The sequence below is a fragment of the Balaenoptera borealis genome (genome assembly GCF_965194805.1).
Source record: "Balaenoptera borealis genome assembly, chromosome: 14".
NCBI lineage: Eukaryota > Metazoa > Chordata > Mammalia > Artiodactyla > Balaenopteridae > Balaenoptera > Balaenoptera borealis.
This window is the reverse complement of record NC_138875.1, coordinates 64809729-64834503: the sequence shown is the minus strand read 5'-3', so window position 1 is coordinate 64834503 and position 24775 is coordinate 64809729. Positions and strand designations below refer to the sequence as shown.

At 48.5% G+C, this 24775-nt stretch overlaps 1 protein-coding gene across 3 annotated transcripts; it reads left to right on the top strand.

The window, feature by feature from the left end:
• The first annotated feature begins 52 nt into the window (after window positions 1-52).
• LOC309610976 (tubulin alpha-3 chain) lies at window positions 53-24696 on the top strand. 3 transcript variants are annotated; one of them, XM_082354629.1, is made up of 5 exons: window positions 53-354; window positions 20270-20492; window positions 21033-21181; window positions 21477-22157; window positions 23725-24696. In XM_082354629.1, exons 1-5 carry the CDS (start codon window positions 196-198, stop codon window positions 24019-24021), a joined length of 1509 nt encoding a protein of 502 aa, XP_082210755.1. In that variant the 5' UTR covers window positions 53-195; the 3' UTR covers window positions 24022-24696. The 3 variants fall into 3 exon arrangements, with proteins under 3 accessions (XP_082210755.1, XP_082210757.1, XP_082210756.1); XM_082354631.1 differs by lacking the exon at window positions 53-354 and adding an exon at window positions 4287-6822; XM_082354630.1 differs by lacking the exon at window positions 53-354 and adding an exon at window positions 12491-12913.
• The last annotated feature ends 79 nt before the right edge of the window (window positions 24697-24775 follow it).

Below are 24775 nucleotides of genomic sequence, written 5' to 3'. Positions count from 1 at the left end.
GTTGTGTGAGCGGGCAAGGACGAACCCCAGGATGATGATGAAGAGGATGACGACCATGCTGATGGCAGATAAGGTGTGGTTGAGCCAGGAGGAGACACGGGCTCCGCAGGAGACGAAGGTGGAGGCCAAAAGTAGGATGCCGGCAGCCAGGAAGTCAGGATATCTGGCCAGGAGGGGCACCTGCCAGATGCCCACATGGGCCTCGGTGAAGTTGCGGATGTGGTGGTCGAACATGGCGTCCAGGTAGCCGCTCCAGGCGCGGGCCACAGCAGCACCAGCTATGACGTACTCGAGCACCAGGTTCCAGCCGATGAGGAAGGCCCACAGCTCGCCCATGGACACGTAGGTGAACAGGTAGGCAGAGCCTGTGCGGGGCACGCGTGCCCCAAACTCCGCGTAACACAGGGCCGCCAGCAGGGAGGCCACGGCGGCCACAGTGAAGGACACGATCACGGCCGGGCCGGTTATTTCCTTGGCCACGGTGCCGGTGAGCACATAGAGGCCTGAGCCCACCATGGCCCCCACTCCCAGCAGGGTTAGGTCCAGTGCAGACAGGCAGCGCTGCAGCGATGTCTCCATGGTGGCCTCCTCCAGCGGCTTCAGCCGTTTCAGCTTCTGGCAGAAGCGCGCCAGGCCGGCAGTGCTGGGCAGTCCTGAAGCCATTGCAGGCAGCTGAGAGGAGCACCAAGCTGGCTGCTGGCACCTACCAGGGCCAGAGGGGAGTGACAGGCTACCCAGCCTTCCGTCCTCCCTCTGATCCCACCCAGGGGTAGTGAGCGTGCTTAACACTGGCTTGCTGGAGGGCAGGGCTGGGACAGGGGTGGGTGGGAGGCCCTCTCTGCCTCAGGGGCTCCATGGTGGAGCCGAATCTGGGCCTGTTGGTGGGGGTGGGGGTGGACCCTGAGGGTGAGGAGGGGGCAGCCCCAGGGAGCATGGCTGGGAGCCAAGCCTCTGTGATCTGGGATCCCAGAGCGAGGTGGAAACCCGAGGCTTTCCGGGAGCTGGGCCAGGCCTCCAGGACGCGGAACAGGAGCGGAGCTGCAGCCCTGGGCGTAGCCCAGGCGGCCACCTGGCCCCAGACATTGCGGTTCCCCCCTTCCCCGCCCCGCCGGACTGGAGGAACAGCGCACCTGACGCGAGCCGGGGCGCCCTGGGTGTGGCGCCGGATCCCCGGGCTTGGCGCTGCACTGCCAGCCCCAACATGCCGCCGCCGCCCCTGGAGCCAGTTTCGCCTCACCCTGTCCCCAGGTACCTGAACCTTCGCCTCCTCCTGGGCCTGAATCTGTTTCCGCAGGACTCTGCAACCCACCTACCGTCGCCACTGCCACTGCCGTCGCTGTCGCTGCCGCTCTGCGCGCTGAGCCTGCCCCGCCTGCAGGTGAGGTCTGCGCACAGAGCCCGCCCCAACCCCCAGGGCGCCAGACCCAGCACCAGGCCCCACCTCGCTGTCACAAACACCCAGTAGCCCACCCCCTCTTAACTCACCAGGTCCTAGGGATGCCCTATCACTGTGTCTGCTTCACAGATAAGGAAGCCCAGGCCACCAGAGTGGCCTCGAAGCCAGGTGCAAGTTAAGGTCCAGGTCTGGGGGTGGGGGTCTGGAGCCCACCCGCGTTCCACTGGGGCAGACACCCTCCTTGATCCCTCCTCCCCACATGTGCACTCCACCCCACTGGGCACCATCCAGCCACCCCCAACTCTGGGGGTGTGGGGGCGCAGGAGTCAGGCAGGCCCTGGTAAGCTGAGGGTAGAGGTCTGGCTGAGTGGCCCTGGACAGTCCTGACCTCCCCCGCACAGTGGGATGGCAGGGAGCCACCTCACACATTGACGAAAGAGTGCTTGGCTTAGGAATGTCCTGTGAATTGGCAGAATGCACGCTGGCTGTTCTGAGCTTCTTGTTCCAGACAATGTCTCCAAAAGAGGAAGCAGTCTCCTGGAGACAACGCACAGCCCTCTAGCCCAGGATGCCCCTCGGGCCCCTCCTAGCCAAGGAGCACCTGCATCAGGCCAGGAGGACCCTGGGGGACCCCACAGCAGCCCCCCACTCATGGATGTCAGTGAGAGGCACGGTGTACTGAGCACCTACACCATGCCTGGCCCTACATCATGGACAGTCCCCGCGTCCCATCACATGACAAGGCATGTTTATTCCTGGGACTGAGGGGTCTTTGTCCTGCTCTTGCCACTTCTTTGAAAATGAAAAGGTGGGTGTGACAGGGTGTTTACTTGTTCACAGCAGAATGATGACAATCCATCCAAGCAAACCAAAACCAAAATGGATAGCCTTTTCTCCCAGAACTTTGTACGTGTTTTCAGGTTTATATGTGGTTTGTGGAATAGGATTTTAAGGGCACCTGCCACCTATCTGGTTCAGTGGGCTCGTGACAGGATGGTGGACTCCCTGGTAAGATGGTGCCACTTGGAGCACTCTGCCTTAGCCAGCCCCCTTGCTTCCTTCTGTTATTTGGCTGATAATGTCTTGAGGAGCTTTTCAGATGGGGTCCCACTTCCTGCAGGGAAGATGTCCCCCTCGCTTTTCTCCCATGTGGCCTCAACAGAACTGAGCAGGTGTTCCTTGTTCTGAAATGCCTCCACAAAAATCCAGAAAAATGCATTTCAAACCAAGAGGGTTGGGCAGTTTTGTAACAGGAGGTCCCGAGAGGCCTTACCGATGACCCCTTGAGAGGTGGTGTGCAGTGCTTCATGGCACTGACTTTGTATCTACCCAGAGAAACACTCTTACCATAGGCACTAACACCCAATGGATATTTGACGCCAAGCGCAATTGACGCAGTGAACTGTAAACTTCCAAGGGTATGGCTGGGACCCCTGTGAGCAAGGCAGTTACACAGAGGAGCACCAGGAGAATGCAGTGAAAATAAAGCACCAAAAAATAAAGGAAGAAGAAGGAGGGAACACTTCCCAACTCGTTCTACAAGGCCAGGACTATCCTGACACCAAACCCAACAAAGACATCACAAGAAAAGTACAGCTCAATATCCCTTAAGAATATAGATGGGGGGCTTCCCTGGTGGCACGATGGTTAAGAATCCGCCTGCCAATGCAGGGGACATGGGTTTGATCCCTGGCCCAGGAAGATCCCACATGCCGCGGAGCAGATAAGCCCGTGTGCCATAACTACTGAGCGTGTGCTCTAGAGCCGATGCTCTGCAACAAGAGAAGCTATGACAATGAGAAGCCCGCACACTGCACGAAGAGTAGCCCCCACTTGCCTCAACTAGAGAAAGCCCGTGAGCAGTAACAAAGACCCAACACAGCCAAAAATAAAAATAAATAAATAAACTTATTGAAAAGAATATAGATGGGAATTCCCTGGCCATCCAGTGGTTAGGACTCTGTGCTTCCTGCAGGGGGCATGGGTTCGATCCCTGGTAGGGGAACTAAGGTTTCACATGCTGCGGGCTCGGTCAAAAAACAGAGAGAGAGAGAGAGAGAGAGAATATAGACACAGAATTTATCAACAAAATACTAGCAAATCGAATCCAGGAAAGTATAAAAAAGGAGCAAGTGAGATTTATCCCAGGAATGCAAAATTGATTTAACATATGAAAATCAATCAATGTAGGGACTTCCCTGGTGGCACAGTGGACAAGACTCCATGCTCCCAATGCAGGGAGCCTGGGTTCAATCCCTGGTCAGGGAACTAGATCCCACATGCATGCCGCAACTAAGAGTTCGCATGCCACAACTAGGGAGCCCGGGAGCCTCAACTAAGATCTGGTGCAACCAAATAAATAAATAAATAAATAAAATAAAATCAATCAATGTAATACACCATACTAATAAAGGACGAAAACCACATGATCATCGCAACAGACAGAAAAAATATTCAACAAACTAGGAATCGAAGGACTGTCCTCAACCTGATAAAGACCATCTATGAAAAACCTTCGGCTGCTATACTTAATGGTGAAAGACTGAAAGCGTCCCCTTCCCATCAGGAATATAAGGATGTACGCTCTCACTTGTATTGAATGTTGAATACCACTTGTATTCAACATTTTACTGGAGGTTCTAGCCATGGCAATTTGGTGAGAAAATGAAATAAAAGGAATCCAGATAGGAAGAAGGAAAACTGTCTCTAGTCACAGATGACATGACCCTATGTATAGAAAATCCTAAAGTATTCACACACACACAAATACTACAAATAATAAGCAAGTTTAGCAAAGGTACAGGATTGAAGATTGATATAAAAAAATCAATTACAGGGACTTCCCTGGTGGCACAGTGGTTAAGAATCTGCCTGCCAGGGGCTTCCCTGGTGGCGCAGTGGTTGGGGATCTGCCTGCCAATGCAGGGGACACGGGTTCGAGCCCTGGTCTGGGAGGATCCCACATGCCACGGAGCAACTGGGCCCGTGAGCCACAATTACTGAGCCTGCGCATCTGGAGCCTGTGCTCCGCCACAAGAGAGGCCGCGATGGTGAGAGGCCCGCGCACCGCGATGAAGAGTGGTCCCCACTTGCTGCAACTGGAGAAAGCCCTCGCACAGAAACGAAGACTCAACACAGTCATAAATAAATAAATAAATAATAATAATAGCCTGGGAAGACTCCGTTGATGGATGTGCCATTAAAAAAAAAAAAAAAAGAATCTGCCTGCCAATGCAGGAGACACGGGTTCGATCCCTGGTCTGGGAAGATCCCGCATGCCACAGAGCAACTAAGCCCGTGTGCCACAACTACTGAGCCTGTGCTCTAGAGCCCGCGAGCCACAACTACTGAGCCTGCATGCCACAACTACTGAAGCCTGCGTGCCTAGAGCCCATGCTCCTCAATGAGAGAAGCCACCGCAATGAGAAGCCGCGCACTGCAACGAAGAGTAGCCCCCGCTCACCGCAACCAGAGAAAGCCCGCGTACAGCAGCAAAGACTCAACACAACCATAAATAAATAAATAAATAAATAAATATCAATTACATTTCTATACACTAGCAATGAACTATTCAGAAATGAAATTAAGAAAACAATTCTGCTTACATAGCATCAAAAATAATAAATTTATTTTTAAACATACTTAGAATAAATTTAACAAAAGAAATGCAAGACTTGTACATGAAAATGTGCTAAACATCATTGAAAAAAATTAAAGAAGACCTAAACAAGCGGAAACACAACCCATGTTCATGGACTAGAAGACTTCATATGGTCAAGATGGCAGTATATTCCCCAGATTGGTCTGCATATTCAGTGCAATCCCTATCAAGATCCCAACTGCCTATTTTGCAGAAATTATCAAGCTGATCCTAAAGATCATATGGAGATGCAAGGGACCCAGAATAGCCAAAACAATTTTGAAAATGAACAAAGTTGGAGGACTCACACTTCCTTATTTCTAAACTGACTACAAAGCTACAGTAATCAAGACAGTGTGTTACAGGGACTTCCCTGGTGGCCCAGTGGCTAAGACTCCGCACTCCCAATGCAGGGGGCCTGGGTTCGATCCCTGGTCACGGAACTAGATCCCACATGCCGCAACTAAAGATTCTGCACGCCGGGACCAAAAGATTCCGCATGCCACAACGAAGATCCTGCACGCAGCAATGGAGATCCCATGTGTTGCAACTAAGACCCGGTGCAGCCAAATAAATAAATATTAAAACAAAAAAAGTGTGTTATTGAAATAAGGATAGACATACAGATCAGTGAAATAGGATTGAGAGTCCAAAAATATGTCCAGTTAACTTTTTTTTAAATAAATTTATTTATTTTATTTACTTTTGGCTGCACTGGGTCTTTATTGCGGTGCGCGGGCTTCTCATTGCGGTGGCTTCTCATTGCAAAGCACAGGCTCTAGGCACGCAGGCTTCAGTAGTTGTGGCACCCAGGCTCAGTAGTTGTGGCTTGTGGGCTCTAGAGCACAGGCTCAGTAGTTGTGGCACACGGGCTTAGTTGCTCTGCGGCATGTGGGATCTTCCCGGACCAGGGCTCGAACCCGTGTCCCCTGCATTGGCAGGTGGATTCTTAACCACTGAGCCACCATGGAAGCCCCGTCCAGTTAACTTTTACAAATTTATAGCCAATTTAAATTTATGGCCAGTTTATGGCCTTTTGATTTAAAAAAATAGACTTTATTTTTTAGAGCAGTTTTACGTTTGCAGGAAAATTAAACAAAAGGTGGAGTTCCCACATACCCCCGCCCCTACACATGCACAGCCTCCTCCACTATCAACATCCTCTGCCAGATTGGTACACTGGGTGTAATCGATGAACCTACATTGACACATTATTATCACCTCCAGTCCACAGTTTACATCAGGGTTCACTCTCGGTCACGTACATGCTATGGGTTTTGAAGAATGTATAATGACACATATACACCATTACAGTATCATGCAGAATTGTTTCAGCACTGTAAAAATCCTCTGTGCATCACCTATTCATCCCTCCTTCCCCACTAACCTCTGGCAACCACTGATCTTTTTATTGGCTCCACAGTTTTGCCTTTTCCAGAATGTCATGCAGTTGGAATCATACAGTATGTAACCTTTTCAGATACGAGTGTATGAGTTTAAGGTTGTCTTATGTCCTTTTTTTTTTTTTGGTCATATGTCTTTTCATGGCTTGATAGCTCATTTCTTTTTAGTGCTAATATTTCTTGTCTGGATGTACAACAGTTTATTTACCCATTCACCTACTGAAGGACATTTTTTTTTTTTTTGGCCGTGCTGAGCGGCTTGTGGGATTTTAGTTCCCCAACCAGGGGTTGAACTGAGGCCCTCGGCAGTGAGAGTGTGGAGTCCTAACTACTGGACCACCAGGGAATTCCCCTGAAGGACATTTTGGTTGCTTCCAAGTTTGGTAAGTATGAATAAATCTGCTATAAACATCCATGTGCAGGTTTTTGTGCAGAAGTAAGTTTTCAACTCTTTTGGGTGAATACCAAGGAGTGTGATTACTGAATCATATGATAAGAATATGTTTAGTTTTGTGAAAAATCACCAAACTGTCTTCCAAGGTAGCCCACCAGAATGTTCTGTGTTCCCACCAGCACTGACTGAGAGTTCCTGTTGCTCCACATCCTCACCAGCATTTGTTGTTGTCAATGTATTGGATTTTGGCCATTCTAATAGGTGTGTTGTGGTATCTCACTGTTGTTTTGTTTTTTTTGTTTTTTTAAAATTAATTAATTAATTTATTTACTTTTGGCTGTGTTGGGTCTTCGTTTCTGTGCAAGGGCTTTCTCTAGTTGTGGCGAGTGGGGGTCACTCTTCATCGCGGTGCACGGGCCTCGCACTATCGCGGCCTCTTTTGTTGCAGAGCACAGGCTCCAGACGCGCAGGCTCAGTAGTTGTGGCTCACGGGCCTAGTTGCTCCGCGGCATGTGGGATCTTTCCAGACCAGGGCTCGAACCCGTGTCCCCTGCATTGGCAGGCAGATTCTCAACCACTGCGCCACCAGGGAAGCCCTCTCACTCTTGTTTTAATTTGCAATTCTCTAAGGACATATGATGTTGAACATCTTTTGATATTCTTATTTGCCATTTGTATATCTTCTTTGGTGAGGTGTCTGTTCAGTTCTTTTGCCCATTTTTTTTTTTTCTTTTGCCCATTTTTAATTGGGCTGTTGGTTTTCTTTTCTTTTTTTTTTAACTTATTTATTTTATTTTTGGCTATGTTGGGTCTTCGTTGCTGTGCACGGGCTTTTCTCTGGTTGCGGTGAACGGGGGCTACTCTTCGTTGTGGTGTACAGTCTTCTCATTGCGGTGGCTTCTCTTGTTGCGGAGCACAGGCTCTAGGCACGGGGGCTTCAGTAGTTGTGGCACACAGGCTCTAGAGTGCAGGCTCAGTAATTTTGGTGCACAGGCTTAGTTGCTCCGTGTCATGTGGGATCTTCCCGGACCAGGGCTTGAATCCGTGTCCCCTGCATTGGCAGGAGGATTCTTAACCACTGTGCCACCAAGGAAGCCCTGGTTTTCTTATTGTTGAGTTTTAAGTGTTCTTTGTATATTTTGGGTAACAGTCGTTTATCAGATACGTCTTTTGCAGATATTTTCTCCTAGTCTGTGGCTTGTCTACTTATTCTCCTGATGGCCAGTCAATTTTTGACAAGAGTGCCAAAACGACTCAATGGGGCAAAGAATAGTCTGGAACAACAGGTATCCTCATGCAAATAAATGAATGAAGTTGGACCCCTACCTCACATGACATACAAAAATTAACTCAAAATTGACCGAAGACCTAAATATAAGAGCTGAAACTATAAAAATGCTGTTGTGACTTTGTTAAATTAACATTTGTTAAGTGGAGCCCTGAGGGTGTTGGGTGAGGAATCTCTGATCCACAAAAGACCAGGAAGGAATTGAGAGAGAAATTTGTTACAGGTTCTGGAAGAAGTACACCACACACTGTGAGGGGCCACATCAGGAGGCTAAGGCATAGTGCAGGCAGAAAGCATGGCAGGACCTGGGGGACAGGCTTTTATTAGGGTCTGCAGGTAGAGTGCTTTGGGGTTTCCGGCTGAGTTTGGATTGGTCAGTTCAAAGCAAAAAGAGTGGGGTTCTGGCAAGCTTATCTGAGGATCACACAAGGGGCCATTCCTGGGAGGTGGGAGAGAATGCTTATCAGGAGGACAGTTGAGGAATTCATATCAGGAACTTACATTATTTACCTGTGAGTCTGTAGGCTGTTATCTAGGGCATGCACTCTTGGGAGGGGTTATTATCAGTTCAAGACCCCCGCAGGCTGCCTGGCCACACAAAATGGGTCCCGAGACAATGTTATCTAGTAGTTTAGCTAAACTCTAAACAAACTCTTACAAGAAAACATAGGAGTAACTCTTTATGACTGTGGATTAGGCAATGGTTTTGTAGGCAGATAGGGTAGGAGGTCCCTGAAGGAAGAGAACCAGACATAATTTCTTGACATAACCAGATTAACTGGAACCTAAGGAATGACGGTGTTGACTTTTTCTGACCCTCATGATCCAATCAGCTAGAGCCTGGACTCTGTCAACCTTTGCCACAATTCTAGGCTGAATTCTCCTCTGCTCAAGCCCCTTCATGAACATGTATGCACCCTCAGCTTAAGTCATCCTCAATTTTGCTGGTCAGAGAGACTCTGCTTTGGGAAGTAACCCTGGTGTTCTCCTTACTTGCTGCAAGTAATAAATCCTTCCTTCTCCAGCTCTTTGACTTGGTGTTGTCTTTTGTTAGATACCCACCAAGGGGGAAATGCAGTTTTCAGGTAACGGTTTCACAAACATGACACCAAAAGTTCAAGCAACCTAAGAAAAATATAGATGAATTGGAATTCGTCAAAATTAAAAACTGGGGACTTCTCTGGCGGTCCAGCTGAGACTCAGCGCTTCCACTGCAGGGGGCACAGGTTTGATCCCTGGTTGGGGAACTAAGATCCTGCATGCTGCACGGTGTGGCCAAAAAAATAAATAAATAAAAACAAAATTAAAGACTTTTGTGTTCAATGGATACCACCAAGAAAGTTAAAAGAGGGAATTCCCTGGTGGTCCAGTGGTTAGGACTCGGCGCTTTTACTGCTGTGGCCAGGGTTCAGTCCCTGGTCAGGGAACTAAGATCCTGCAAGCTGTGTGGCTCAGCCAAAAAAAAAAAAAAAAGGAAAAGATTAAAATCCACAGAACAGGAAAAATTTTGCAAATCATATATCTGATAAGGGGATTGTATCTAGAATATATAAAGAACTCTCACAACTCAACAACAAAATGATAGATAGCCCAATTTAAAAATGCACGAAGGATCTGAATAGACATTTCTTCAAAGAAGACATACAAATGTCCAATAAGCACATGGAAAGATTCTTAACATCAGTAGTCTTTAGGGAAATGCAAACCAAAACCACAGTGCGATGCACCCCCTAGGATGGCTGTTGTCAAAAAGTCAGATAATAATAAGTGTTGAAGACAATATGGAATAACTGGAACCCTCGTACACTGCTGGTGGGAATGGTAAGTTGGTGCAGCTGCTTTGGAAAACCACTGGCCAGTGGTTAAGGCTCCGCGTTTCCAATGCAGGGGGCACGGGTCGGGGTAGGATCCCACGTGTCCCGCAGTGCAGCCAAAAAAAAAAAAAAAAGAATAAAGTGGTGATACCATACAGATAAATCTTGAAAACATTATGCTAAGTGAAAGCCAGTTACAAAAGACCACATGTTGTCTGATTTTATTTGTATGAATAGGCAAATCTATAGAGACAAAGAGTAGATTAATGGTTTCCAGAGGGTTGGGGGTTGGGGGATGGGAAGTGACTGCTAACAGGTACAGGGTTTCTTTCTGGGGTGATTAAATGTTCTGAAATTAGACAGTGGTGATGGTTGCACAATTACGTGGATACAAAAAAAACACAGAACTGTACATTTTAAGCTGGTGAGTATTATGGTATGTGAATCAAGTTGTCATAAAAATAAAAGATTAAGGGACTTCCCTGGTGGTCCAGTGGTTAAGACTCTGCACTCCCAATGCAGGGGGCCCAGGTTCGATCCCTGGTCAGGGAGCTAGATCCCACATGCCGCAACTAAGGATCCTGCGTGCCGCAGTGAAGATCCCGTGTGCCACAACCAAGACCTGGTGCAGCCAAATAAATAAATTAAAAAAATAAATATTTTAAAACTAAATAAATAAAAGATAAAGCACCAAACTGTTTGCAAGAAAGAATTCCAGGGACAGGAAGGGCTGAGTGGCCAGAGAGAGATGAAGCCTCTGGTTGCTCTGGTTGGTACACAGAGGAACAGACTAAGAAGTTGGGAGACCATTGTTTTCCCCTAAACTGGCCCCTTCTGCATTGCTTGATTTAGGTAAAGGCATTACTCTCCCACCTACTCTTAGTCACTGAGACTACATACCACATGTGACCCAGATGTCCCTACGTCCTTTTGCCTCCTGGAGCTCCCCTTTCTGTTAGCATCCGAGTGATGTGGCTCAAATAGCTCCTTTATCTCAGGTATCCAGGCCCTCCCCAGCTTCCAGGAGCTTTTTGGCGGGGAAGGGGTTGGGGCAAAAGAAATCTTACATTTTTCCCATGTCATCGCTATCTTTTCCTCCACTTTTGTCTGTCTCCTGCAGCTTTTGTCCTCTCTTGTCTACATGCTGGCAGCCCCCTCCCCCAGTCTGCTATTCTCCCCAGGGCCAAATTTAGCCCAAATTCCACTGTTCAAAGTGCACCAGCATGTTGTCGCATATTACCTTTCCAAAATGACCCCCATTACTCCTCACCATGAACTGGTTTCCCAGCTCTTCCTTCTTCTTTTTTTTTTTTCTTTTTGGCTGAGCCTCTTAGCTTGCGGATCTTAGTTCCCAGACCAGGGATAGAACCCATGTCCCCTGCAATGGAAGCATGGAGTCCTAGTCACTGGACCACCAGGTGGTGGTCTCTCTTCCTTCTTTATGTCCCCCGTCCCTGGCAATGGCAGTCATGCCTGTCCCCAACTGTTCCAGTCCTTACCAGGGGTGCATTCTCTCCCCCATTTCCTGTCAGCCCCTCTGCCCAAGGCTGGCCCTGGTTCCTTGCACCGATCCTGTTGGACCTCCCCTGGGAAGAGGAGGGCTTCTGGTTTTTCCCTAGCTAGCTGCCCAACCCTTCTAACCCCCAGATAGCACTCTCTGAAATCTGCCAGAGCAAGGGAGGAGTGGAGCTGAAGTTAGTCCCACTGAATCCATGGTGGTGGTGTGTGTTGCTCAAACCCAGACCGTTTGATCTGCTACTATGAACATTACCCCAGGCCTCTGTTGACCTAGCAGTGGTAGGCAGGGTAAGAAACCTGCATTTTGCATCTACGTTTTTAAATTTGTTTACTTTAAATTAGTATATAATGTATGTCTATAAATTATTATAAATAATTTGTATTTATTTATATTCTCTTTATTTAACCCCTTTTTGGTCCTCCCTTCTCCACGAAGATTCCAGCTCATTCAGGTTGTGCTTAGAAGAGCCAAGAAGGGGCTCTTCTATGTGGTGTAAACACAGATTCTCCCATGGACCAGAAGCAGGAGTGGGGGGATCTTGGGAAGGTGGTGAACTGAGGATATCAGTCCCCCTTCCGGGAACCTGGGAATTTCTGTGTCCTTTCGCCAAGGTCTGTGGGTGGGTAGTTCTCTGGCCTCCTGCAATAACCACCTGTGGAGTCTCCTGCCCCATCCTCCCCCTAAAAATGGCCAAGCCAACCCGCCTCTGCTGCCAGCTGGCTCCCCACTCCACAAAAGCCAGGCCCCCCGGTCTGGCTGCGGTCAGCCACCTTCTTCACTGCAATTTTCGGACCTCCCTGTCCCCCGCCTGCCTTGCCCACCCACCCTGCTTGGCTGCTTATAAAACTCGCGATACTTTGAGACCCACGCATAAGTCCCATTTCCTGAAGGCGGAACTACCCTCTTCAGCTTCACAGCACCTCCTTCTGGGAGTCTATCACGTGGTTGGCACAACATGCTCTGGCGCAAGTCGGGGGTACTGACGTCTGCACCAGTAACAGGCTGCTAACCGAATAGTCTTTCCAGGTATCTGCCAAGTCCGCAAAGCCCTTTCAGTTACCAGCCCTGTCCCTTCTCACACCCCGCGCAGCTCTGCAGGAAGACCGCATTTTACAGACAAACTATGGAGCCTCCCTCACCCGCAGCGACCAGGCGTCAGCCCCCAGCGACCAGGGATCAGCCCGCAGCTTCCAGCCAACGCAGCACGAGACCTTTCGGTCGCCATTTCCCGCCCAAAGTGATGACCAATCAAAAGCGAGTTCGCCCGTTCAGGAAACGGCCAATCGCCATTGGGGTCCTGGCCTGGGGTCCGCCCCCAAAGTGCTCGGAGCCAATGGCAGTTGCGTGGCTGGCGAGCCAATCAGGACACTGCGTGTGGTGCGGCGGGTCGGCAGTTGGGCGCGTGGCGTCAGACTGAGAGGAAGTTGGATCGTAGTGAGGCCAGGTGGTGACCACCATGGTACGGAGCGGCGGGACCTGGGGGACGGGCCAGGACGGGCGGCAGGACCGTGGGGGATGGGCCTGGACAGGCGGTGGACCTTGGGGGACGGGCCTGGACCAGCAGTGGGGCCTTGGGGGATGGGCCTGGACCGGTAGTGGGGCCTTGGGGGACGGGCCCAGGTGGCGGGGTAGTGTCCGGAGTGTGCATGTCAGGGGCAGGCGCGGGGCTCACTCCACAGATGCAGTAAGCAGCCCCTGCCCTCGCTCTTCCGGACTCTTCCTTCTCGAGGCAACAGTCAAGGGTTGCTCTTGAGCTCTCTCATTTGTCTCAGCTGTGCTGTGAGCTCATGAGGGCACTTACAGAAATAGGCCTTTAAATAAGAGTGATAGAAGACTGTATATGCTGAAAAAATTGCTTCCTCCATTAGATAGGGTTGTGAGTTGTTTGGCCGCTCCACGTGGCATGCAGCATCCTGGTTCCCCCACCAGGGATCGAACCTGTGTCCCCTGCATTGAGAGCTCAGAGTCTTAACCACTGGACTGCCAGGGAATTCCCCCTCCCCCCCCCCTTTTTTTAAAGCAAAACTAAGCAAACAGGAATAGGTAGGCTTATATCCCCCCTTTCTCGTGCCTTGTTTTTTCATTGTGCAAACAGTCCGGCTCCCTCCGTGCCAGCGTGCAAAGACCTGTGTCCTTGTTTACTGCCATGTAGTATTCCAGGGTGATGTTCCACGTCTTCAGCCTGTCTGAGTCGCTGGACGTGTGGATGTTTTCCAGTCTTTTATGCATGGAGTTGCAATGAGGAATCTATGCCTGCACAGTTTCTCACTGGTGTAGGTGTATATTGGATACCACAAGTGAATGGTAGATAGTTTCAGATTCCCTTCCATCAGCAACACATATATGAGACTTCCTGTTTTCCCACAGCAGGGTAGGCTTCTGCCTTTAATTTGTCCATTTTTTTGTCCTCAAGTCATAGGGATCTAGTTAATTGTTGAATTAATTACATTAATAGTTTGCACACCAATGGAACTCAACCAACACCTCTGTCATTGTGCACGTCTAAAACCAGTCACCTTTATGTGGAGAGAGGCTGGAATGACCCCTGACAGGGCTTTACCTGACCTGGTTCACGTCTTGCTTGTTCCCAGTTAACTGAGGCTGATGTCATCCCAGCCTCGGTGTTCTCTTCTCATCACTGTGGTAGCTTCCAAACTCTATGAAGAGTACTAGATAATAACTAGATAATAACTCACACTAACATCTGCATTCTCCCTTTGCAAAAGTTGGTTTTGAGGCTTCTCTTATTGGTTATTGAACAGCATGACATCAAGCTGCTCAAATTTTTTTTTTTGTGGAGGTGATTTATTACAAGTATAAAGAAAAGGTATCTGCTATTACCTGACAGATAAAAGGAAGCTTCAGGATTAGAAGAAATTTGTGCATTTCATCATTTTTTAGGAGCTGTTATTTTTAGCAAAGCCTTTGTCTTAAATAAGAAAAATACCATGGTTAATACTTTTAGAAGAGCTATTCAGCCGTTGTTTGTTGGTATAACAGGGTCTTCTCAAGTTGAAATGCCTAAGTTCACAGTACTTAGTTTAACCAACTAAATTAGGAAACGTCTAGTGAGGGGGAGGTGGTGATGAGTTGGTGTGAAGATAACCTAAAAGAAATTACACTGATCTCTGAGAAAATGTTGTCTATTACAGATGCCTTCCCTCTGTATTAGAACGGTTTGTGTCTCAAGATGAATTTAATGGGAATTCCAGCAGTAGAAATTTTGTTTTAAATCCTACTTTATGCATCCTAGAGCCTCATCACAAAGTTGAGTACCTTCTGGAGAATCTGCCCAGCCTCAAAGGGTAAATCTTTTCTGGCTCACTATTGCAGTTTGGTTGGAATCAGAATTAGACTATCAGCTAGAGCCCGTGCTCCACAAGAGATTTGGCCCCTTGTCTTTCAAGGATAAGACTAGAAGCTGAATTTCTAGGCTTCCAGACCATCTCTCTTAAGGGCTAGGAGATTATAAATCTAGGATGTGATCGTAATTGTATGGTGAGAAGATAATACCCATGTTTAGAATTATCTGTTTCATGATGTGGCCATTTTGATGGCCTATTTTCTCTTCATTCAGGTTATCTCCTTTTTTTTCCTTGACCGCACCCCACATGGCTTGCGGGATCTTAGCTTGAGAGATCTTAGTTCCCCAACCAGGGATTGAACCCATGCCCCCTGCAGTGGAAGTGCTGAGTCCTAACCTCTGGACCACCAGGGAATTCCCCAAGTTATCTCCTTTTGCGTGAGCTTCAGTAGTGTGTGTAAGGAGTTTGCCCATTTCATCTGTCTTGTTGAATTCATAATATTCCTTTATCCCTTTAATATCCTAGTAGTTATAGTCTCTTTTTTGTTCCTGATACTGGTAATTTGTGTCTTCTCTTTTTCTGGGTCAGTTTGGCCAGGGGCTTATCAATTTGATTGTTCAGCTCAAAGAACCAGGTTTTGGTTTCATTGACTTTTCTCTCTTTTTATTTTCCTGTTTTCTGTTTAGTTTATTTCTGCTAGTTATTATTTGCTTTTTTTCTGCATAATTTGGATATTTGCTCTTTTTCTAGTTTCTTAAGGTGGAAGCTTAGGTCATTGAATTTGAAATTTTTGAACAAACTTTTGTGTCTAAGTTCGTGAGGGATATTGGTCTGTAGTTTGCTTACTGAATATCTTTGTTGTTGTTTTTTTATTTGTATTTATTTATTTATTTATTTATGACTGCGTTGGGTCTTGCTGTGCACGGACTTTCTCTAGAAGCGGCGAGTGGGGCCTACTCTTTGTTGTGGTGCACGGGCTTCTCATTGCGGTGGCTTCTCTTGTGGAGCACGGGCTCTAGGTGCGCAGGCTTCAGTAGTTGTAGCATGGGGGCTCAGTAGTTGTGGCTCATGAGCTTAGTTGCTCTGAGGCATGTGGGATCTTCCCAGACCAGGGCTCAAACCCGTGTCCCCTACATTGGTAGGCAGATTCTTAACCACTTTGCCACCAGGGAAGTCCAGTGTCTTTGGTTTTTGTATCAGGGTAATGCTGGCCTCAGGGAATGAGTTGGGAAGTGTTCCTTTCTCTTCCATTACCTGGAAGAGTTTGCAGGGGAGGAAAAATTTTTCTCTTCCGGGTTCTTCTCGTTGGTCTAATAATCTGATTGACAGATTAACATGAGAAAAACAAATTTAATTTTGTACATATGGAAGTCCTATAAGTATAGGATCTAAGAATTGACCAAAGCAGGCTGTTTATATACCTTTTTAGACAAAGAATCAGTAATTTATGAAGATTTGAGGAAAGAAAGGGGTTTTTGCTTGGGCTAGCAAGTTAATGAAGAAGTAACAAAGTTTGTTTATGCAGCTTTCTCAGCCTTAAATTCCCTATCTCCAGGGATCATGTTGCCCTCCTTTCTCCTGGCATAGGGAGGATGCCTCCCCATGGGAGCTTTGTTTCCTGCTTTCAGGGGAGCAAAGGGTCAGAGTGTTCTTCTTGTACTAGCTGATTCTCAAGTAACTTTTTTTTTTTTTTTTGTAAAATTTTATTTATTCATTTATTTTTGGCTGCATTGGGTCTTCGTTGCTGCTCGCAGGCTTTCTCTAGTTGCAGTGAGCAGGGGCTACTCTTCATTGCGGTGCGCGGCTTCTCATTGCGGTGGCTTCTCTTGTTGCGGAGCATGGGCTTTAGGTGCATGGTTTCAGTAGTTGTGGCATGCGGGCTCCGTAGTTGTGGCTCACGGGCTCTAGAGCGCAGGCTCAGTAGTTGTGGCGCACGGGCTTAGTTGCTCTGCGGCATGTGGGATCTTCCCAGACCGGGGCTTGAACCTGTGTTCCCCACATTGGCAGGCGGATTCTTAACCACTGCACCACGAGGGAAGTCCTATGCTGTTGTTTGTTGTATGTTACTTCTATATGAGTTGTAAACCCCACAATAATAAATCTTTATTTTTGCTTTAACATTCAATTATTTTTTTTTCAGTTTTTAACTTTATAACATTACCTTAAACGTGTAAAGAGTTAATCTTATCACACTACACATGGCTGAATTTATTAAAGATAAAAATCACAAATGAGTGACACAGTTACTTGTTACATATTCTTCCCATTACAACTGACAGGTTCACTAATCATACAGTGTATTTTTTTTTAAAGATTTATTTATTGATTGATTGATTGCTGTGTTGGGTCTTCGTTTCTGTGCCAGGGCTGTCTCTAGTTGCGGCAAGCGGGGGCCACTCTTCATTGTGGTGCGCGGGCCTCTCACTATCGTGGCCTCTCTTGTTGTGGAGCACAGGCTCCAGATGCGCAGGCTCAGTAGTTGTGGCTCACAGGCCTAGTTGCTCCGCGGCATGTGGGATCTTCCCAGACCAGGGCTCGAACCCGTGTCCCCTGCATTAGCAGGCAGATTCTCAACCACTGCGCCACCAGGGAAGCCCCATACAGTGTATTTTATTATTAGAAGCTATAAAGGAGATCAAATCTCTAGTAATTTTTCTTCTTCTCTTTGATTAGTGTGTTGTTTCAGTGTGCAGATAGAATATAGTGTCAGTCACCAAGAGTCTCAGCAGACTTTCGTTTTTCCGGTAAGAATATCCTTGTTTATTTGCAATGTAAAAATTCCCTAGATCATTCTCTAGATCATGCATCATTTTCCATTAATTTGGTCATCAGATCAGGTAAAAAGTCTGTGTGCACCAATTTGCAGAAGTGGTCATCCAGAAGTAAGTGCTGGGCTCAATTATATTTTTAAAATATGGTATAAAGTCTTTTATATTTGCCCACATATTTAGCAGTTTTGTCATTCTTCAGTCCAATTTTGCAGTTGCAATTTTCCATCTAGTATGATTTTCCTTCTTCCTGGAGAGATTCCTTTAACATTTTTTTTTTGTAGTGGTGACTACTACTCTCAGCTAATGATTAATTCTCTCAGCTTTTGAATGCCTGAAAAAGTCTTCATTTTGCCTTTTATTTTAGTTCTGTTGAGGTATACTTGACATAAAGTATTCACTGAAAGTGTATAATTTGACAAGGTTTAATATTTATTAACATCTTGATTATCCATGAAATCATCACCTCAATCAAGATAATGAACATATCCATCACCCCCCAAAGTTACCTGGTACCCCTTTGTAAATCCTCCCTTCTGCCTCACCCCCTTTATCTCCCCCATTAATCCACATTTCTGTATTTTCTAGGATTTTGTATGAATGGGATCATTGAGTTAATTTGTTGTTGTTTGGATTCTTTCACTCACTGTAATTATTTTGAGATTCACCCATGTTGTTGCAACACAGTTCATTTTTATTGCTGAGTATCTCCTTTTTTGTATGTGGTAAACTACACATGACAAACTTACCATTTTAACCATTTTTAAGTGTATAATTCAGTAGCATTAAGTACATTTACATGTTGTATAACCATCAGCACTATTTCCAGAACTTTTTCATCATTCTCAAGTCTTCTTAGTATATAATCTGCTGGGGGGGGTTTGTTTTTTATTTTTTATACAATTTTTTAAAAATATATTTATTGATTTATTTATGGCTGTGTTGGGTCTTCATTGCTGTGCACGGGCTTTCTCTCATTGGGGTGAGCCGGGGCTACTCTTCGTTGCGGTGCGTGGGCTTCTCATTGTCGTGGCTTCTCTTGTTGCGGAGCATGGGCTCTAGGCACATGGGCTCAGTAGTTGTGGCTCGCGGGCTCTAGAGCGCTGGCTCAGTGGTTGTGGCACGCGGGCTTAGTTGCTCCGCGGCATGTGGGATCTTCCTGGACCAGGGCTCAAACCCGTGTCCCCTGCATTGGCGGGCAGATTCTTAACCACTGTGCCGCCAGGGAAGCCCTTTTATACAATTTTTAAAGTACACTTTTCATTTATAGTTACTACAAACTATTTATAATCTGTTGTTAATCTCATCCAGCGTGTTTTTCATTTCAGACATTGATAAAAAAAGACATTAGCAATTTGAGTTAGGTCTTTTTTATATCAAACATGTCTCTCCTTATCATGTTCATTTTTTCCTGTACTTTCCTGAGCATGTAGATATATAATAGTTATTTTAATGTCCTTGTTTACTAATTCTATTATCTGTCATTTCTGGGTCTGTTTTTATTGATTGCTTTTTCTCTTCATATGGTAATAGTTTCTGACTTTTCTAGGTTTTATTTTTTAATTTTCTGGTGTATATGGTAAGTTTAGATTGGATACCAGACATGAATTTTACATTATTGGGTGTTCTTTCAACTGTTTCTAGGCTTTTTGGGGGATGCTATTTGTATACCTGGGAACAATTTGATCCTTTTGAGGCTTGCTTTTCAGCTTTCTTAAGTGGGTTCAGACCAGCCTTTAGGGTTGGCCTCACTTGACCCCACTACTGAGGACTCCACCTAGTGCTCTGTGAGTTAGGATGTCTTTCTGCCATGGCAGGTGTGAGCTCAGGGGTCCCTCCCCACCTGTGCTGAGCAGCCCACAGTGAGGACTCGGGGCCCCCCTGCTGATCTCCCTGAGCTCTCTCCATGCAGCTGTCTCTCCTCCAGATAGAAAGCCAGCACCAGGCTTTCTAGCTGCCTCGATCTCTCTCAACACAGGATTCTCTCTGCTCAACTCAGGGAGATCCCTGGGTTTCTCCTCTCTCGGCTGCAGCCTGGGCACTCCCCAGCAGCCTTCTGGGGCATCTGTAGGGCTTGCCTTGTTTCCACGCTCTAAGGAATCACTTACTGTCTTCTGCTGCCTGTTGTCTAATGACTGAAAAGTGTTACTTCATGTTTTTTTTCTAAGCCATTGCTTGTATCAGGTTGGTAAATACAGCCTTAGGTGGAAATAAAATGGCTTGACTGCTTATTTTGTATAAATTTTTAACACTTTTTATTGATTGCTGGGAAGATGTTTTATTTATTTATTTATTTATTTGGTTGTGCTGGGTCTTAGTTGTGGCAGGCAGGCTCCTTAGTGGCGTCTCGCCAGCTCCTTAGTTGTGGCAGGCGGGCTTCTTAGGTGTGGTATGCAAACTCTTAGTTGTGGCATGCATGTGGGTTCTAGTTCCCTGGCCAGGGATCAAACCCAGGCCCCATGCATTGGGAGTGTGGAGTCTTAACTGCTGCGCCACCAGGGAAGTCTCGCTGGGAAGATGTTTATAATGGCTGTATTCCTATTCACAGTTCAAGTGTGTCTCCATCCATGCTCAGACATAAAATGATCATTGGAAGCTCATGGGACAATAATGTCTGATAAGACCTTAAGAAACCAAAAGATTTTAGAGATATTAATTTAAGACGTTGGGTCTCATTTGCGTGCCACATTGTGACAACTGCCTTGAAGCTGGGGGGCCTCACATGTATGTTCTGGTTCCCAGCGCGAGTGCATCTCTATCCACGTGGGGCAGGCGGGGGTCCAGATCGGCAATGCCTGCTGGGAGCTGTACTGCCTTGAACATGGAATTCAGCCCGACGGCCAGATGCCAAGCGACAAAACCATCGGCGGTGGGGATGACTCATTCAACACGTTCTTCAGTGAGACCGGGGCTGGCAAGCATGTGCCCAGAGCCGTGTTCGTGGACCTGGAGCCCACCGTGGTCGGTAGGTACCCTGAGACTTAGAAGGGGAAGCACAGAACCTTTGCTGGGTTCCTCCAGGTCAGAAGCCCGAGGTAGTTTCCAAGGGGAGCTGCCAGGAGAGAGCACCTTTCAGTGGCGGCCACCCAGGAGACAACCCAGGAGAATGTCACCCTAGAGCCCATGAGACCCAGGCCACAGAGGGCGCCCAGCAAAAGTCACGCTGATGTCTAGTATGTCAGGGCCATTTCAGCAACACCCCGGGTGTAGCTGTGGGTGTGAACGAAACATGCACGCGCAGAACCGCCTGTGCGGTGTGAGCACTCCCCCGCCTTTGGGAACTGGCCACACTGGCATTTGTTCCCCGGGTTGACTGGACCTTCCCGGAGCCATAAACGGCAGATAAGGCACGTGTATCACACGGAGACCTTTTCTGTGAGACGCTGATGCTGCTGGCCTGCGAGGCGCAGCACGTGCCTGTAGAATTGAAGGTTTCCCCGGACCTGGCCATCCCGGTGAGTCAGCGACCGTCCTTAGAGTCTCGGACACACTGTCCTCTCTGCAGATGAAGTGCGCACGGGGACCTACAGGCAGCTCTTCCACCCGGAGCAGCTGATCACCGGGAAGGAGGACGCGGCCAATAACTACGCCAGAGGCCATTACACCATCGGCAAGGAGATCGTCGATCTGGTCCTGGACCGGATCCGCAAACTGGTGAGAAGGGCCCTGGGAAGGCCTCCTGGACAGAAGGGGAGGCCCGGGATCTCCCCGGGACATCACTTTGGCAAAACCCAGCAGAACCATGAGTGCAGGGTCTTCCTTTCCGGTGTGGCCGCAGTGCGTCCACGTCTGTAACTGCTAAGTGTGACGCGTGTTCCCTGTGGATGGGTTGAACCCGTATAGTGAACCTGCAGAGGAAGAGTGTGCTGTGACCGGGGCCCTTTGGGGCCCATGGGGGCGGTGGCACGGCTCGTGCGGACGTGGCCTCACGGCCTCTGCTCTCCCGCAGGCGGACCTGTGCACGGGCCTGCAGGGCTTCCTCATCTTCCACAGCTTCGGGGGTGGCACCGGCTCGGGCTTTGCGTCTCTGCTCATGGAGCGGCTCTCTGTGGACTACGGCAAGAAGTCCAAGCTGGAGTTCGCCATCTACCCGGCCCCCCAGGTGTCCACGGCCGTGGTGGAGCCCTACAACTCCATCCTGACCACGCACACGACCCTGGAGCACTCGGACTGTGCCTTCATGGTGGACAACGAGGCCATCTATGACATCTGTCGGCGCAACCTGGACATCGAGCGGCCCACGTACACCAACCTTAACCGTCTGATCGGGCAGATCGTGTCCTCCATCACGGCCTCCCTGCGCTTTGACGGCGCCCTCAACGTGGACCTGACGGAGTTCCAGACCAACCTGGTGCCCTACCCCCGCATCCACTTCCCCCTGGCCACATACGCCCCGGTCATCTCGGCCGAGAAGGCCTACCATGAGCAGCTGTCCGTGGCCGAGATCACCAACGCCTGCTTCGAGCCGGCCAACCAGATGGTCAAGTGTGACCCTCGCCACGGCAAGTACATGGCCTGCTGCATGCTGTACAGGGGGGACGTGGTCCCCAAAGACGTCAATGCGGCCATCGCCACCATCAAGACCAAGCGCACCATCCAGTTTGTGGACTGGTGCCCGACTGGGTTCAAGGTAGGCTGGGCGGTAGCGCGTGTTCACATTCCGCCCGTGGCAGATCCTGGGATGGGGTGCTGCTCCTTTGTGGAGGGTACCCTGTTCCAGGGAAGCCGGGCTGGGTCATGGATTAGTGAGCTGGGGGACAGTTCTCATTCCTTCACTGGTGTCTCTAGAACTTCCTTCCTGAGTCATCACATGATACAGCTCTGTGAGCGTATTTTTTACAGAAATTATCTGGAGGAGTTCTTGGGTGGAAAACATAGGTTGATTTAGAAATAAGATGTTTTTTCTTATAGTAATTTTTCTTAGAATAGAAATGTAGGAATTTTCTGGGCGTTTTGGTAATTTATGGGGATATTTGAACTTGGGGCATTACTGTAAACTGACTGTTGTCTCTGAATTCCACTTGATTCTATCGGCATGTAAAAATTACATCCAATTTAAGTGTCGTATGGAACGTTTGGTTTACAGCACTGTCATGAATACTTCTGTGGAGAAGTGGAGATTGGGGAGCCTATACAGTGTGTCCTGGGTTGTCCTCAGACCCAGCTTGCTCCGACCTTCCACTGGACACAGAACAGAAACCTTGCACCTTACTTGATTCCCAGCCTTCCCTCTGGGAACGGAACTGTGCTTCCCTGAACCTTGCTCTTAGGGCCTCCCCTGGCTCAGACCCCCGCTGCTGCGGTGGGTTCTTACCTAGGAGTCTGGGTTTCTTCCTCTGGTCCAGGGCTCAGCACAGATGGCCGACCCATCACCTGGTTTTGTGAATGGTTTCATGTGCGCACAGCCGTCCCCGCTTATTGGCTCATTGCTGTGGCAGCTCTTGTGCTGCAAAGACAGGGTTGAGTATCTGTGACAGAGCCCCTGTGGCCCAGCAGCCTAGAACGTGTGCCGTAGCCCCCTTGACAGACCCTGTATCTCCTGCCGAAACCTCTGGTCACGTGATCCCTGGTCTGAAGCTTGGACTGCCTCTCCCTTGGTCCCAGTGCTGGGATCTCGATCCCTCCCTCTTACTTAGCGCTCACGTGGGCCGCGTCCATGGCAGTGGTCACAGCGTCAGGGACCTCTGACAGTGTGCTTGTCACTCTGCTATGTGTACACTGTTTGGTGGGAAAGCAGAGGGTGTGACCTGCCCTCATGATTCTGCCACAGTTGTGTTCTCTGAATCTGCCTGGGTGGAAAAGGCTCAGCTACAGACATTAATCCTCATCTTGTTGAACCCTCTGGAGAAAATAACATATGAAGAATCCCAAGCAGTGTCTCTTCTTAGAGGGAAGATAGTCCTATCACCTGTGTACCTATCACGTGTCACAGTTGCTGGGACACAGCCTCTCCAGCAGCTTGGGTGTGAGCCAGGGTGGCAGGCTCTGGGGTTCCTCTTTCCGTTTTCCTTGTCTGGAAACCAGAATCCTGCTTTCCTGGCACCTTGCTTGGCACACAGCTGGGCCTAGAGTACAGGGTGGCCCCAGCCTCCCCGGGTCACCAGCGAGCACCTCCATGCCTTCTGATTCCACGAACGCAGCCACCATTCCTGGATTGACGGAAGCTTCACGCAGTGCTTTCTCCCCTTCTTTGGCAGGTGGGCATCAACTACCAGCCCCCCACAGTGGTCCCAGGGGGAGACCTGGCCAAGGTGCAGCGGGCCGTGTGCATGCTGAGCAACACCACGGCCATCGCCGAGGCCTGGGCCCGCCTGGACCACAAATTCGACCTCATGTATGCCAAGCGCGCCTTCGTGCACTGGTACGTGGGGGAGGGCATGGAGGAGGGCGAGTTCTCGGAGGCCCGGGAGGACCTGGCAGCACTGGAGAAAGATTACGAAGAGGTGGGCGTGGACTCGGTGGAAGCGGAGGCCGAGGAAGGGGAAGAGTACTGAACGGGAGGGAGCAGGCTAGTGGCCCCCTGTACCCCGCCAACTGTCATGTTACAGATGTTTATCTACAGTTTCTGAATTAAACCTCTGTTGTGCTCACCTGGAACATGCTCATCTGTCCACAGGAGCAGGGAGGACCCCTCTACTGGGCCATGTGGACGGCTGTCCAGCTGCTTGGGCTGCGCTGCTGGGGTGGGTGGACCTACATCTGTGAGGAGCCTCTGCTTATGTGACGTGACCCAAGGGCAAAAAGTCAGTGTTTCCAATCCAAGGTTTAAAAACAAATAATTCTAGGAAAACTGAGTTAGGTTTTTCAATTGAATTTGCCATTTTTCAGGCTTCTTTATTGATGGGACAAGTGGACTAAGGTGTAAAAGCTTAGAATTGGAGTTTGAAAACCTGAGGTCCATGTAAACCTGTAAAACTGGGTCAAATGTGGAAGGTCAAGACATTTTGGGGGAAAGGGTTTTACTGGATTCTCTGTGGCATGCATGACCCACAGAGGGTTAAAAGTTCTAGGTCACGGCCCTTCTGTCCTCAAACCCCTGCTGCACCTGAGCGCCCAGGGAGGGCCTCAGTGAAAACGCAGAAGACCTGGTAATATGCACGTTTTCTCACAGGCTCAAAAATGAGGTCTGGGAGGTGGGGTCACTGGTTGAAGTAACTTGGTTGGTTCAGCTGAAGCGTGACGAGGACCAGCACACAGATCTAATTATAAATCTCTGTGCCTTAATATATTCAAAAGGTAAAAGAAGAC